At 43.5% G+C, this 15,107-nt stretch overlaps 1 protein-coding gene across 1 annotated transcript in view; it reads right to left on the reverse strand.

Moving 5' to 3' along the window:
* Nucleotides 1-4,520: 4,520 nt before the first annotated feature.
* LTBP1 (latent transforming growth factor beta binding protein 1) overlaps nucleotides 4,521-15,107 on the reverse strand; it is a 57,074-nt gene continuing 46,487 nt past the window's right edge. Inside the window, exons 33-36 of the mRNA XM_078858187.1 lie at nucleotides 9,903-10,079; nucleotides 6,681-6,902; nucleotides 5,925-6,074; nucleotides 4,521-5,629 (exon numbers count right to left, since the gene is read on the reverse strand). Coding sequence (XP_078714313.1) covers nucleotides 5,442-5,629; nucleotides 5,925-6,074; nucleotides 6,681-6,902; nucleotides 9,903-10,079 — 737 coding nt within the window. The 3' untranslated portion in view covers nucleotides 4,521-5,441. The remainder of the gene's footprint in view (nucleotides 5,630-5,924; nucleotides 6,075-6,680; nucleotides 6,903-9,902; nucleotides 10,080-15,107) is intronic.

Below are 15,107 nucleotides of genomic sequence, written 5' to 3' on the forward strand. Positions count from 1 at the left end.
ACTCCTCTCTATGTGTGCCGTTGTGATGTCTGTCTGCTTGTATGTCGGTCTATAGTTTTCTAGTTAGATTTTTGTTGCTATTTCTTTTATGCCTGATGATGATTGCTTGTGTTGCAATCGAAACGTCGTAATGTGTTGTTTTATTTTGATTTATTATTTTATTTTTAGACGTGACTTAACCGAAAAGAACCAAAGAATAATTCCTGCAGTCACGAAAGCTCCCAAATTAAAATGTAATTAATTCTAGATTTGAAGCTTTCGTGACTGCAATGATTCATATTCTTAGGTTTTTTCGGTAAAGTCACGTAGGTAAAACATCAAAATTAATGAAAATAAAATAAAACAAAAATCACGACGTTTCGGAGGCAACACAAGTCTCCGTCATCAGGTGGGACCGTCACAGCCGAATTAGCTGCATCAAGTGAGGCAATGATTCAAGATGTAATCCCTTATAAGCAAGTTGAAGGGGGGGAGGAGAGGGGGGGGCTCATCAGAATGTGGTAGCCAATGAATGGAACGTATCGGGAGGGAGGGAAGCGGGGCTCAAAGACAACACGGAGTGCTAAGTACAACGCATCGGGAGGGGGGGGGGGGCGGGGCCAAAAAAAAAATGGACGACGGCTTGGACGCGGTTGCTGCTGCACACGCCAACACAATGGACAGAGAGGGGGAGGGGAGGCCTGATACACATGATAGACAAAAGAACGAAAATGCCCATGTTTATACCAATGCTGGCTGAACAATGAAGAGAGTACTGTTTAAAAATAACTGGGGATGTTAACACTCGGTAAAGTAAAGTAAAATAGTGCCTGTCAGATAAGATGGTCCAAAAAAGTGTAATTAAGTCTTTTTTTGCGTGGTTGATAACATCTTTCCAATGATTACTAAGTTTGTACCCATCATCACGGTTGAAATTATGTCTGTGTTTGTATATTTGTATGGCTTCGTGTACAAACCTTTGATGGTAGCCGGGAGGTTTGCAGAGAACCTTGGTCTCGGAAAAGACAATTTCATGAGAGCCCACCGAGTTGTAGCAATGATCGGCAACGGCAGAAGAATCAGTTCTGCCGTGTTTCAGATCTGACTTGTGCTCGCGGACACGATCAGAAACATGACGTTTCGTTTCTCCAATGTAGCAATCACCACAAATGCAACTCAATTTGTAGACTCCAGGATACTGTAAGTCAGGAACGACATCCTTCACAGATGGAATCAGATCACGGATTTTACGCACTGTACTGAATCGGACTTGGATCTTATGTTTGTTTAGAATTTTGGAGATCTTTTTGGTCACGCCTGCTATATATGGTAACGTGATGGTTTTGGTCGGAGTTTCATGTGGCTGTTTCTGTGTGGTGGGAGAGACAGCTTGGCGGATAGTACGGTCAGAGTATCCGTTCATCCTGAGGGCCCGATGTACATGTCATAATTCACCGGTCAGGTGGTGTTTGTCAGAAATGCCATGGGCTCTGTGGTATAGCGTTTTGATGAGAGAATTCTTTTGAGATGGGTGGTGGTGGGAATCCGGTTTCAAGTAGGAATCTGTGTGGGTGGCTTTCCTGTAGACAGAATGTCCCAAGGATCCGTCAGGCCTCCTCTCAAACAGAATATCCAAGAATGGTAGTTTACCGTCTTTCTCCACTTCCATGGTGAATCTGATGGATGGGTGTCTAGAATTGATGTGGTCCAAGAAGTGGTTCAATGCTGGGAGGCCATGTGGCCAGATGACGAAAGTGTCATCCACATACCTCTTCCACAGGGAAGGACGCAGGGTGGATGTCTGGATGGCGTCTGATTCAAACTTTTCCATGAACATGTTGGCTATAACTGGTGACAAAGGGGAGCCCATAGGGGTACCCTCATTCTGTTTGTAGAAGGTGCCATTCCAGGTAAAATAGGTGTTGGTGAGGCAATGCCTAACCAGCGCAGGTGCATCAGAATTCAATCCATGTTGGACTAAGTCCTCAATTATTGTTAGGGTGTCCGGTACTCGGACTTTGGTAAACAAAGATACTACATCAAAGCTGACGAGGATGTCATCAGGAGATAGTACCATGTCCTTAACCATAGAGACTAATTGGGTTGAATTGAGTACTCAACCCAATTAGTGCATAAAATCCGTGATCTGATTCCATCTGTGAAGGATGTCGTTCCTGACTTACAGTATCCTGGAGTCTACAAATTGAGTTGCATTTGTGGTGATTGCTACATTGGAGAAACGAAACGTCATGTTTCTGATCGTGTCCGCGAGCACAAGTCAGATCTGAAACACGGCAGAACTGATTCTTCTGCCGTTGCCGATCATTGCTACAACTCGGTGGGCTCTCATGAAATTGTCTTTTCCGAGACCAAGGTTCTCTGCAAACCTCCCGGCTACCATCAAAGGTTTGTACACGAAGCCATACAAATATACAAACACAGACATAATTTCAACCGTGATGATGGGTACAAACTTAGTAATCATTGGAAAGATGTTATCAACCACGCAAAAAAGACTTAATTACACTTTTTTGGACCATCTTATCTGACAGGCACTATTTTACTTTACTTTACCAAGTGTTAATATCCCCAGTTATTTTTTAACAGTACTCTCTTCATTGTTCAGCCAGCATTGGTATAAACATGGGCATTTTCGTTCTTTTGTCTATCATGTGTATCAGGCCTCCCCTCCCCCTCTCTGTCCATTGTGTTGGCGTGTGCAGCAGCAACCGCGTCCAAGCCGTCGTCCATTTTTTTTTTTGGCCCCGCCCCCCCCCCTCCCGATGCTTTGTACTTAGCACTCCGTGCTGTCTTTGAGCCCCGCCCCCCTCCCTCCCGATACGTTCCATTCATTGGCTACCACATTCTGATGAGCCCCCCCCCTCTCCTCCCCCCCTTCAACTTGCTTATAAGGGATTACATCTTGAATCATTGCCTCACTTGATGCAGCTAATTCGGCTGTGACGGTCCCACCTGATGCCGGAGACTTGTGTTGCCTCCGAAACGTCGCGATTTTTGTTTTATTTTATTTTCATTAATTTTGATGTTTTACCTACGTGACTTTACCGAAAAAACCTAAGAATAGGATGTAATTAACCAAGTTAAACTTTAGCTGCCATGCAGATTACTGCTAGACAGGCAGTTTAGATTTATTTTCATAATCATATCCTTATTCCCAGTCTGTTACCCCCAGCATCACACACTACCATCACCATTACCACAAGTTAGTGTTCATCTTGTGCATTTCTAATTTGCCCCCCGGCAGCATAACAAAAGCTGCTTAATCTTAGCTTTCTTATCTACTTCTGCCCCCTGCATCACAAAGCTTCAGTTTGAGCTCCATGCGTTGCCTCCCAACGCCCTCCCCGTTCCTCACATCATTGCCTCCCAGTCCACAGCCCGCCCACACACTCACCATGCCCCCCCCCTCCATCCCCCGCAGCTATATCATTCCTCGTCACAGCCATCTCTTAGACACACTTAAGCGATTGTGCTTTGACTACGTTGTCCCCACCTGAAGAAGGACGCTTGTGTTGCGCCCGAAACGTGATTTAACTTAGTTGTTTTCATTTATTTTATTTTATACCTACGTGACTTTACCGAAAATAAAAAAAAGAGTATGAATCCTTGCAGTCACGAAAGCTTCAGATCTAGAATCACTTATCCCTACTTAAACCAGCAAAATATTGACGCAAAGATTAGTCCCCCCCCCCCACCCCCCACAATAAACACATGCATGACACAGGAAATAATACGAAATTTTTATTCATGTAAATTAAGTTATTCTACTTTTAACTGGTGATTGTTATACGTTTACACTGCCATTTCTATTCATACACAGTGTGCCTGCATCTGTATAAATACTATATTCATTAAGGGATTGGCCACACATCCCAATGAAAATGAGCATTGACACTCACGTGACACCCTCTCAAATACAAAAATAACTACATTACTAACAGTGTTGCGTTGTATGCAAGTTGAACTTCTTTCGCACCGTACGTCGCCAACCGTGCTAATCGGAGGTACTGTTGGCCACCGGTGGGTTACAACCGTTAACTCCTGACCATTAACAATGCATAATTTTGGCGAAAACATGCTTCATTTAAAAGTTAGTGTAGAGCAGTCAAAATGTATTACACTGCGATTACACGATCCCATTGGTTGCCTTCTGCATCCGTAGCGCTACGCACTCGTTATAACAGAATAAGTGCAATTATGTTAAGAATTACAATACTGTATACCATTTAAAAGCATCGTGATAACCCCTACCCAGTGAACACACATCGTTGTACGCTTTGAATTATGTCTCGTTATTTCTGTCGATTATTTTAATGCCACTGCGGTATTTGACAGAATGCTCGTGCCATTCCTCGCTGCTCCTTTGGGGTGAAGCCGCGTCCTCGAGTGGTGGTAGTGGTGTGAGCTTTCACTTCTTTGGTGAATTCCCCTGGGAAGCAAGCTCTCATTGTTACCAAAGAGTAATTAAAATGGCAAACCTCCGGCACTCATGAGAAGCAAAAAACACATTTAAACAAACCCAAAGCTAATGCTCTTTTAATTCTTTGGAAAAGGCTTGAATACAGCACTTGAATAGGCAATAATTAACTTACACATAGCAAACATTCTAATTTTATATAACGCAACAGCCAAACCAGCTGTCTATGAAAAAAAAATGTCTTAGTTTTTATTTTGCCCATGTGAAGAAAAAATAAATGGGTCATACAACATTAGCATTTCTGCTCCACAGGGCAGAGATGACAACATGACTATTCTGTGTGTGCATAATTGCAATAGAAAAATCTAAACCGTGGATTACCTTGCAACACAAACACGTTTTGTTTATCATTTACAGTAAGTTTCAGTCCTGCAGAACTAATTAAAATTATTAGGAAGACGTATAACAAAAAATAGACATTTCATTAAAATGGTACACAAGTATTTTGCTATGCAGTACTTTAAAAAATCTAACTAAATAATATATTAGTCTGCATGAAATACAGTAACTAGCAATAGATTTCAAAACAATACATAACTGCTGAAGATTTTTCAGTCGACGTTTGAAATGTAGGTGACGTTCTGGTCACTGTTTAAGGCTTCAAAAAGCAACATATGCATCTGCATTTGTTGTTTCTTGACCGACATCCCCTCTGAGGACACACCATCTCAACATTAGCTACACAAATAGTGGGCTTTTAATCGGTTTCATTCCCAATATATTTACTACTAGCCACTTCGGAACATACTGAGACTTGCTCACCTATGTCAGCTGCCATATCATTCTACGTCGACAATATTGAAGAAAAGTACTTTCCTCCAAGGGCAGCTTGACTCGAAACCTGTGTTGAATCGTGACATCCGACAGCTGGAGAGCGACAGAGATCTGCTGGCCCGGATTGTGCAATCCTTCACCCAGGTGAGTCGGAGTCGTTGCAATGCGAAGTGATCTGGCTCTTGCAGTTTTAATTGTGGTTTGATTTTCGTTTGTGTCTGTTTTCGCGCTCATTTTGAATCTTGACACAGAAATTGGGATGCTGCGAAGGCACAAAGCCGGGCAGGCACACGCATCTGTAGGAGCCCTGCGTGTTCATGCACTTGGCATTGCGGCAGAGTGACATGCGTTCGTTGAGCTCCTCGCACTCGTTCACATCTACAAATGGCATCATGACAACGTTATTAAATACTATCGCAAGACACACCTGAGAGTTGACGGTTATTTACTGTGAATAAACTGAGATAAATAATACAAGTGCATTTTCAGAGAAATGTGTTATTGTATACGACCCGTTAAGTTTCATTCACATCCTGGAGTAAAGCATCTCGCCAATGATGCGACATTCACTCGAAAGTGCTTCTGCAATGCTGCGTGAGAAAAAGACGCTCGTGACAATGGGTGCTGCTTGGGACCTCATGTCGTCACGTGTGGGCATGCGGTTTGGCCGTACCGGTGCACACCATGCGGGAAAGGTCGAGCTGGTACCCGTCGTAACAGTCACACGTGTACCCCTCGGGGACACGAACGCATCGTCCGTTTTCACATCCGTTCAGGATGCCACACTCCTGTGCCTGCAGGCCCTCGAAGCTGTCAAACAGTCCTGAAGAAAAAGCAACAAAGCAAGAGTCTTCTTGTGCCTCCCAGACAACAGGATATTTTCCATGTAAAATATTTACTGTATGTATAAATAAGGAATATTATGTGGCACTGTGATTTATGTTTAATAAAATGAAGTTGGATAGATTCAATTCAGCATTTTTGGTTAAAGGTATGAAACAGAAAAAACACCACATCAGAAACCGCTGAGACAGTGAAGGATTCTAGGCAAATGTATACTCATTCTGAAATATAGTGTGGGATTGTCAATAGTTTATAGAGGCAATTGGTATTTGCCCAGTCCCATTTTCCCTTCACGCCTGCTCTTTATGTCCCTATTCGTCTAAAATACAGAGCTTACTTGCACATGTTCTCTCATCGATAACTCTCATTATAATTGCACTGGTTTTTGTTGTTTGTTAGTTGTGCAATATTCCTGAAGAAACCTGTAATCGTTCTCTGCAATAGACGTTTTTGTCTTTAGTTTTTGTCGCTGCTGCTGTGCCCAAAACACCACGGATCTCCCTTGTAAAATATCCAGGCAGCCGGCTAAACGGGATCATATTATTTGCTCCGTGTGTTTTACAAAGTGCATGCTGACATCACTCACTCTCGTCCCTCTCCACAGGCACGAACAGCGGCAGGGACCCGGCCAGCAACTCCTGGGGTTGTGGGCCCCCACGGCGGGCTGGGTACCTGTGGCCAGACACCAGTCCCCCCCTGTCATCTTGGCGGGCGATCCACGAGTCCGAGCCGCCGCGTCCCAGCCCAGACACTCGCCGCATGTCCGGGTCTCCACCTCGCGGGATGTTGCACAGTTGTGCAAAATGCTCTAAAGTGGGGGGGAAAGGAAGACACAAAACAATACGATAAAACGATTTGCAAAAAAAATCAAAGTTTGTTTGCAATTTGTATTAAATCCATGTGTTCCAGTTGGTGGCCAGAGCTGTGGAGGGGTGGTGCAAAACATTGTCTTTTTTACAAAAACATGAATATTTTTAACTTAATGCTTTACCAGAAATGTCTTGTGCCACAGGTTTATCTTGCTTCCTTGACAGACTGCAGCTGAAAAAGTTTATGTAAATTCCATCCAAGATCAAAGCCTCAATCTTAAGCATGTGAAGCCATTAGTTCAAGATGAAAGCCGTTCCCCTAAAGCTTTGGTCAAAAACATGGGCGACTTCCAGCTTGGGTCCTGCTGATGTGGTCTGCGGCTTTTTCAGAGACACGCTGAAATGATCACTTACTGCAAGTCATGAAAAATGCTCGGAGGACGGGCCATCAAACTTTGCTGTTGCAAGCAAATGAATAGCCGGGAAGCATGGCATGCTTTGCAGAGGGCTATTGGCCAAGGCCCCATGTTAGGGTCTGGGAACAAAATCGGCCTGCATGGACATGCTGAAATGCCAATTGGTTATTAGCATTAAAGACTGGGCAGTGACATTGACACAACGTAGTTTATTCCAATTGGATGACTGGCATAAGTCTTGATGACAACTCATTACTTGTGACTACACTGTGCACGGGTTATGCACTGCCAAGCCTGCAATACTTTATACAGCATGCGGTTATTATGCTTGGACTGTTTCGAATGTTAAACGCTCTCAAATTAGGTATCATTCTCTCATGACATGATTACTGTTTCTTAATTAACTTCAAGATAGCAGCCGATTAGCATCTTAATCATGCTAATACTTTACGTAAAGAACCATCCAGCATTAATGTTTTATATATAGAGCTCACTGTAGCTATTAAAACAAGAAATTGTCTAGACATCCTGCGATTTAAACCGCTGCTGAACTTCACAAAAGATTAGAGGTCATTAGCGAGGAGAGTATATGCGCGCTTGCTGCATGGGAACGCAAGCTCGGGCTGGGCGCCACCGCCCACCCCCCCCAGGCAGTTAAGGAGCGGAGCTGTGTGGGAGGAGTGAGTCACTGTCTGCGTGCATGGCTGGGGTTCTCTGTGTGCAACCCTGACCCTTGTCATCGTGGGAAGAAGCGCTTTACTGCACAACATCCCACTTGTGAGGTCACTTTGCTGTGTGTTTTAGGCATTTTAAAGGTGCACGTACTTTGACTGTCTTTTTAGGGTAAAGCAATTCCAATAGTAGCCCTTGACTCATTTTTGCACAGGTGAACATTTGAGAGGCATAATACAATAATAAAAACTCATGCATTCATTCAGAAATTCCTGCAACCTGTGTTACCATGAGCATGATCAAAAGTTTTGAGCATAGTCCAGCTAAACCAAAACAGAACCAACACTGTTAACACGGTCCTATATCACACACAGGCTAAATCAATCTCTTGAATCGAGTGTTTCATTTCACACATCACAGCATTATGTAAGGCGTATCAAAGCCATTCCAAATTATGTCGGTTGTGGTTTGAGCCAGTTTGCCTCGCAGATCAAGCAGAAGACATAAACATTCTCATTATGACATTGAATGACAGGCAGGATGTTGAAATGTGCTTAAATAACTCTTATTTTTATTAAAACCTGCCAGAACAGCTGCTGAGCTGTGAGTTGAACATGACAGCAAGATGCACAATTTTTTTCCCCCTTACAGCCAAATGCATTATTCATGGACAATCCACTTCAAAGGGCGTGCAATATTGAAATTCAATCCTCCTACTTAAGCAACAAAACAGAGATGTGACCAGTCCTGTAAACATTCATACTGTATCGGGCAAACGACTGTAAATGATTGCATATGTTTGGTTTCAAACCACGATCACATATCGAACTACAGTAAGGCAAAGAGAGGCCCACGTTACGATTTTAGCAGACACAAAAACACAATATTCGTTTACTCTCGAAACAAAATAAAAACAAAACAAGGTAATAAAGTACGTGACAGCCTGTACTAAAAGTATTCACACACTCGAGGACTTAACTAATGACGAGGGAGAAATGCAGAGGTCAAACTCTCAAAGGGCCCAGTAAGAATTTTACCACTTGGGCAGCAGAAGTGGCCAAAATTGCCAAGTGACTTGAATTTGATGACCTGGTCACGTGTCCCCGCAAAACAAGCAGCCAACTTCCTCCCACCAAAAATATTCTTCAATCACCCTCATGGGCCAGTTATTCCGAGCGTCCTCTAAAAATACAGGCCAGTGATGAGCAACTGTTTTCATTGCCAAGTCAAGCGTTGGGCTCCAAACAATTTTGGGGTTGTATTCAAACAGGGCCATCTGAGAATCCCGTCTGTCAGGACATGACATCTGCTGACAAACAAACTGTGGAAAAAAATATATAATTTGTTTAGACGAGTAGGATGTTACCATATGTATAGTATTACTCGATGACAGAAAAGCACAATTCCGCAAGCGGACAGCAGGAGGCGACAAGACACAACCACAGGACTACTCCCTTTGCAGCTGCCAAAAAGGATAAACCAACTTTTACAAGCACAACAAAAGGAACTTTTGAATGGGCACCATGACCGTAGGTTAATAAGAGGTTGTCTCAACAGATACTTGTTAATGACATAAACAGGTAAAGTATTTGTTTTACCTCCAATGTGAAATGACGCTTGATTAATCGACCAACCGCTTTTCGCATATACATATCCTACGTCATTGTTTTTCCCAAACAAGGCAAACCATGGATCCGATTTGACTGCATGGAATCTCATCAGCCAGGTGTGTAGAATGTTAATGATGTGTCCGAGTAGCCAGATGTTTCTGACAAAGCTCCCACAATGTGGACGGATTCTTTTATTTAATTACTACCCTGAACACAGGTACAAACCACACAGTACGACGTGGCTCAAATTGGGTATTGGGTAGAGCGGTAGACCTTGCCGCATCCAGGGTGGTGTGCATACCAGTGTTGCGTTCTGGACAGAGCGCACAGTCCGGGCCCCATGCCTCCCCGTACTGACAGCAGCACTCGGTGTAGGTCGTCTCTTTGCCCAGGATGAGCTGGCTGCACATGAAGTCATTGCCCATCGCCCGCCAGCACATGCTCATCAGCATCTCGGCGTCCTCCTCTTCATGTCGCTCTGCAGAGCCAAACGCACACATAAGACCCTGCCTGCAACGAGCCACCTGGCCACTCCGTCAGTGTCTTGGTTCGCAATCTCTCATCCCTCGCAAGTCGCACGGTTAATAGATGTGTGTAACCCTACACAGTTTCGTTTCAACGAAATTTGTGCTATTTACTTTTAAGGGAAGGATATTTGATGAACTTGACAAGAGTAAAAGGAATGGGAACTCAAGTTTAGCAAAATGCATTTTAACAACTAAAAAAACCAGTTCAGGGAAAAAATATAACGTTGAACATTCTAAGAGTATTCATAATTCTGCATATGCATAATGCAATATACTTTCACGACCCTAATTTCACTGTAATATACTATACGTTGCATTAACTCTTGAAACACCGTTTAGTAGGGCACATGTAGAACTCGTGCGCTGTGTGCATTTGCATCACCGGGACAGGTCAAAGGGTGGCACGGCACAGTGCTGCCAACAACGTATCGTGCAGCAGCAACACCACCACATGGGCGAGGTTCTGTGACACGCGGCTTGGTTTGATTAAACGGCCACTGAGTTCACAGTGCACCATTGCTTGTATGTGTTTGTGTGGTTCCATGTGCCGCTCTTCAGCACAGAGCTGCTGGCTATCTGGCAATTGGCCACTCTTATTAACAGCTAAATTGAGGACATATGGGTTCAATGTACTCTTAATACCCACTCAGGAGGCAAGAAATAGGGCATCTCTTCCTTCCCGTGAGACGCGGTTTGCATCAATGACCCGATAAAAATGTTTTACTTATTATTATGGGGTGGCCAACTTGCCAATTCCCTAAAAGAACCTGGACTCTATATCAAGCAAAAACAACCTTCTACAACCACCACCTGGGCATACAGCACAAAGATCAAATCCACATACAAACATTAATACATATACATGTACCTGCACAAGGCAACAAAACACACAATTGGGGCGCCACGGTGGCGAGAGGTTAACTACCTCGCCTGGTATGCAGGAGGTCGTGGGTTCGATTCTAAGCCTGACGCCTGTTGTATATTTGGAGTTTGCGTGTCTCTCTCCCTGTGGTTGCATGGACATTTATCCGGCTCCTCCACTTTTTCCCTCCACATTTACAAGCATACGTTTACAGTACGTGCTTACTATACATTTCCACATGATTAGCCACTTCATTGAGTTATTATTTGTGACCATGTCACTTCTGAAAAAGAGCCACACAGCTCAGTGGGCCCTTATCCGGTCCTCAGATGCTACAATAAATCTCACTCTTGCACATGAGCTGCCCTCATCACTCCATCCCTACAGTGGATGTTCTCTTGGTTGTGATCTCTCCTTTTGCTGCAATTCCATAAGCAGGCTTGTCCATATGCAATCATCCCTTCAAGTGATGTGTCCTGGCCAAACCCACTGACTTCCCATTAATCAATATAATGCGTGTAAGTTGGATTTGTTCTCTCAACCATGCATCCCTGTTTCTCTCTCTCTGTAAATCCCCACATTGATCACTCCATGCTCATTTGCACACGTTCAGCTTTTGCTCCGTGTACTTTGTCCATGTTTCTTTCTCGTGCTCTAGTTGTGTTCTTCCAATGACAAATTTTTTTTGTTCAGAAAAAATTGCTGTACATGGCAAAAATGTGGCCCCACTGCGAGTCATTACAACTACACGTACCACGTGCCCGCTGGCACACAAACATAATACAATATATCAATATCATATATTCATAACCATGAATTAAAAATAACTTAGTTTTGAAATAGGAAGATATAGTGAACACACTGCACTATGACCCATTGAACCAAGAACCACTCTCAGCTACAACTGACATCAGTGCTATTCCTTAAGGAACTTGTTCCTGTTCTCTTCAACATTGATTATGTTTTTGTCTTCTGCTTTTGTTGTTGCTGGGCTCACACACCACGGGCCTCCCCTGTAAAATAGCCGGGCAATTGACTAAACGCAATTATCCATGCAAATCAACTAAACGTAAACTCAAAAAGTGTGTTTATTACACAGCCATTGGTTTGCAGAAGGGCACTTATGTTTTAAATAACTCTTTGGCCTCCCAATGCTTGACGCAAGACAGTGAGCTGCCTTACACTGAAGTTCATTATTCAGGTTAGTCTTAATTTGCGCTCCTTTGTGAGCCCTACGAAGGTTATATTTGTGTTTGCCCTGGCCGAGGCAACGTGCTTGTGCGTCCCGTGGCATCATGAGCCTGCCCCAGGCCACTTGGAGCCCCTTTCATGCCCTCTCGTTTGCCTTGGCTACCGGCCACGGGCTGGGCGGAGCTGCAGGGCTGACTGGGAGCAGGCGCAGGGGATCAGGTTTTATCTCAGAGTTTTCAAAAAACCCTCCACTATACGGTGCTCAACGAGCTAAATGATACACACAGTGTATCATACTATATATGTGCTTGATTAAAGCCGCTAATGCCATAACTGGTATGAATGCAATGGCAAAAGGCCACCCGCTGAGCGAGACCTTGCTCGATATACGTATCGCTTAGATTCATGGCCATAAAGGTAGTCTGAAATTTAAACGAAGAGATATCGCTTCCCTGAAAAATATGGCAGCTTGTTAAGTACTCGAGTGTCCACCTGATCTATTACTTTTCCCGTTTACGCCATTAGTGGCTAAAATTAAAACAGGATGTGTCTGGCTCAGCCTCGTACTGTATGTGGAATTCCACATCTGTGCTGCTTTGGCGATCAGCCAATGAGAGTTGAGTGTATCGCAAACGTTGCAGCCATCTCCTATAAAAGCCCCCATTTAGTAGCTCGAAGTTTAAATTTCACAGCCTCCCCATTAATCTAAGTATCCAAAGCGGTTGCGATTTGGATGCCGACAGGAGCAGGCGTCTTGAGGCAGGAATAGTCGGGACCTTGGTGTGCTCTGTTCACAGCTTCTCACGCGAAAGGGCACCGATGATGAAACACCAATGAACCATTCCATGTACAAAGCTGTGGACTGAGAAACCACACGCAGCCAACCATCTGCAGACCTCCAGCTCCTGCGCCCGCTCTGCCCGATATGATTTTTTGTGAACACGTCTAAGTTTACATTTTTCATCTACTCCACTTCAAAAGCAGTTTCGCATGCACGACAACATCGAGCGCGCCCCACCACCACCCCCACACAACGGGAATGCAGTCCAGCACACATTCTCATGCACTTACAGTGAGAACACAAGCCCTAAGTAGAGACTTTCAGGAATGCTTTATGAACAGACAGGCCTTTTAGGTGCTCCATAAATCACGCGCTAAAATAAATTCTATGATATTATTTGGACACAGAGCAAAACCTGACGCTTCAAAACCTCTCTGTAGCTTTCTTTCATTAAAGGTGTGGTGACTTCTTCTTGGTTCTTTCGGTAAAGTCACGTAGAAGGGAAGTAATAAAATAATAAAAATAAAACATAATTAAATAATTCTCACGACGTTTCGGCCACAACGCAAGCAGCCGTCTGAAGACGCTGTCTCCCCGACAGACCTGGTCTTCACCTGAGGAGGGCTGCTTGCGTTGTGGCCGAAACGTAGTGAGAATTATTTTATTGTTTTATTTTAATTATTTTATTACTTCCCTTCTACGTGACTTTACCGAAAGAACCAAGAAGATGAATCCCTGCAGTCACGAAAGCTTTAAATCGAAGTGTGGTGACTTGCTGTTCACATCTCACTATAAACCCCTAAAATAGCAATAAATCACATTTTAGCTTACCACACGTTTTTGTAAGAAAAGGTGGTCTGGGATTACGGCCTTGTTATGCATGATGAACTTCTTTCGTACCGTGCGTAGCCAACCGTGTTCATCGAAGGTGCTGGAAAGGTCTGTGCTGGTTAAACCTTATACTTGTATTAGAGATGGTATTAGAAGGCTATGCTGAGAAAAATAATAAATGCTTGTAACAAGCAGCAAAGGCAGCTAAGATTTGTTTGCTGATCCTACAGTAGAATAAGCTGCATGTTTTGCGCATTAAGCATTTTAGAGTTGCATTTATTTTTAGCTATAAATATCAAACAATCCATTCAGTCCCATGTGGTAGCTTTAGCGGAGAGGCAAGGGCACGTCCTGAATAGTTCGAATGAGCTTCAGTATGGACACATGAACTGGATACCTGGGACGTTCTACATATTCATCCACAGTGCGGTGGTCCGAGCTGCTTTCTAAAATTATCCGGTGATAACAACACCGTCGGTATGAAACGTACGAAGCCATAACCACCGTCATTAGGCACTGTGCTAGGATTGTGTTTCAGGGTTGCACGGGGTGTTAACACAATAACAATCTGTGTAATGAGGCTGACCCGGCATACTCCATAGCCAGTCAAGGCATCAAATGATGTTTACTTCATATAAATTGCAGACAGAATTCAATAAAATATTTAATTCTCAGAAAACTAACAATTGTAGCACACACGATATACAATTTCAGTAGAAGTGCTTTAATTTCATATGAACTAAGATGACGCTGACAAGAACGGACTACACACACAGGATTGGTGAATTTGCCAGACCGTGTGGCAGAAAACGTAAGATATTTTGTGAGCCCGAGTGACCCACACCGCTAGCGCCCACTTTGGTGACGGAGCAGGAGGAGCTGTTCAATCTGTGGGAGCAATGACGCATCGGGCCTTTTAAGTTGTGCTAATTGTATTCACACAAAACTGCATGGCTGTTTTTTGACTGCCTGCATAGTGGTGGGCAGGGAATATTGGATAGTTCTATCTTGATTTGAACCTTTCGTGACTGCAGGAATCCATACTCTTTGGTTCTTTCGGTAAAGTCACGTATGTAGAAAAATAAAATACAAAATAATATTTTTTTCTTTGATTTCATTAAAAAATTTTTTTTTATTATTATTTTATTTTTCTACCTACGTGACTTTACCTAAAGAACCAAAGAGTAATATTGGTTAGCTTTACGTTCACACCATGTGGCTCGAAGCTGGGAGGCAATCTGAGCGGATGTGTTTATTCAAATGGTTTACAACATGAGGGAGCAATTTACATGCGTTCCCATTTTAAATGCTGGT

The sequence above is a fragment of the Lampetra fluviatilis genome, chromosome 7 (genome assembly GCF_964198595.1).
Source record: "Lampetra fluviatilis chromosome 7, kcLamFluv1.1, whole genome shotgun sequence".
NCBI lineage: Eukaryota > Metazoa > Chordata > Hyperoartia > Petromyzontiformes > Petromyzontidae > Lampetra > Lampetra fluviatilis.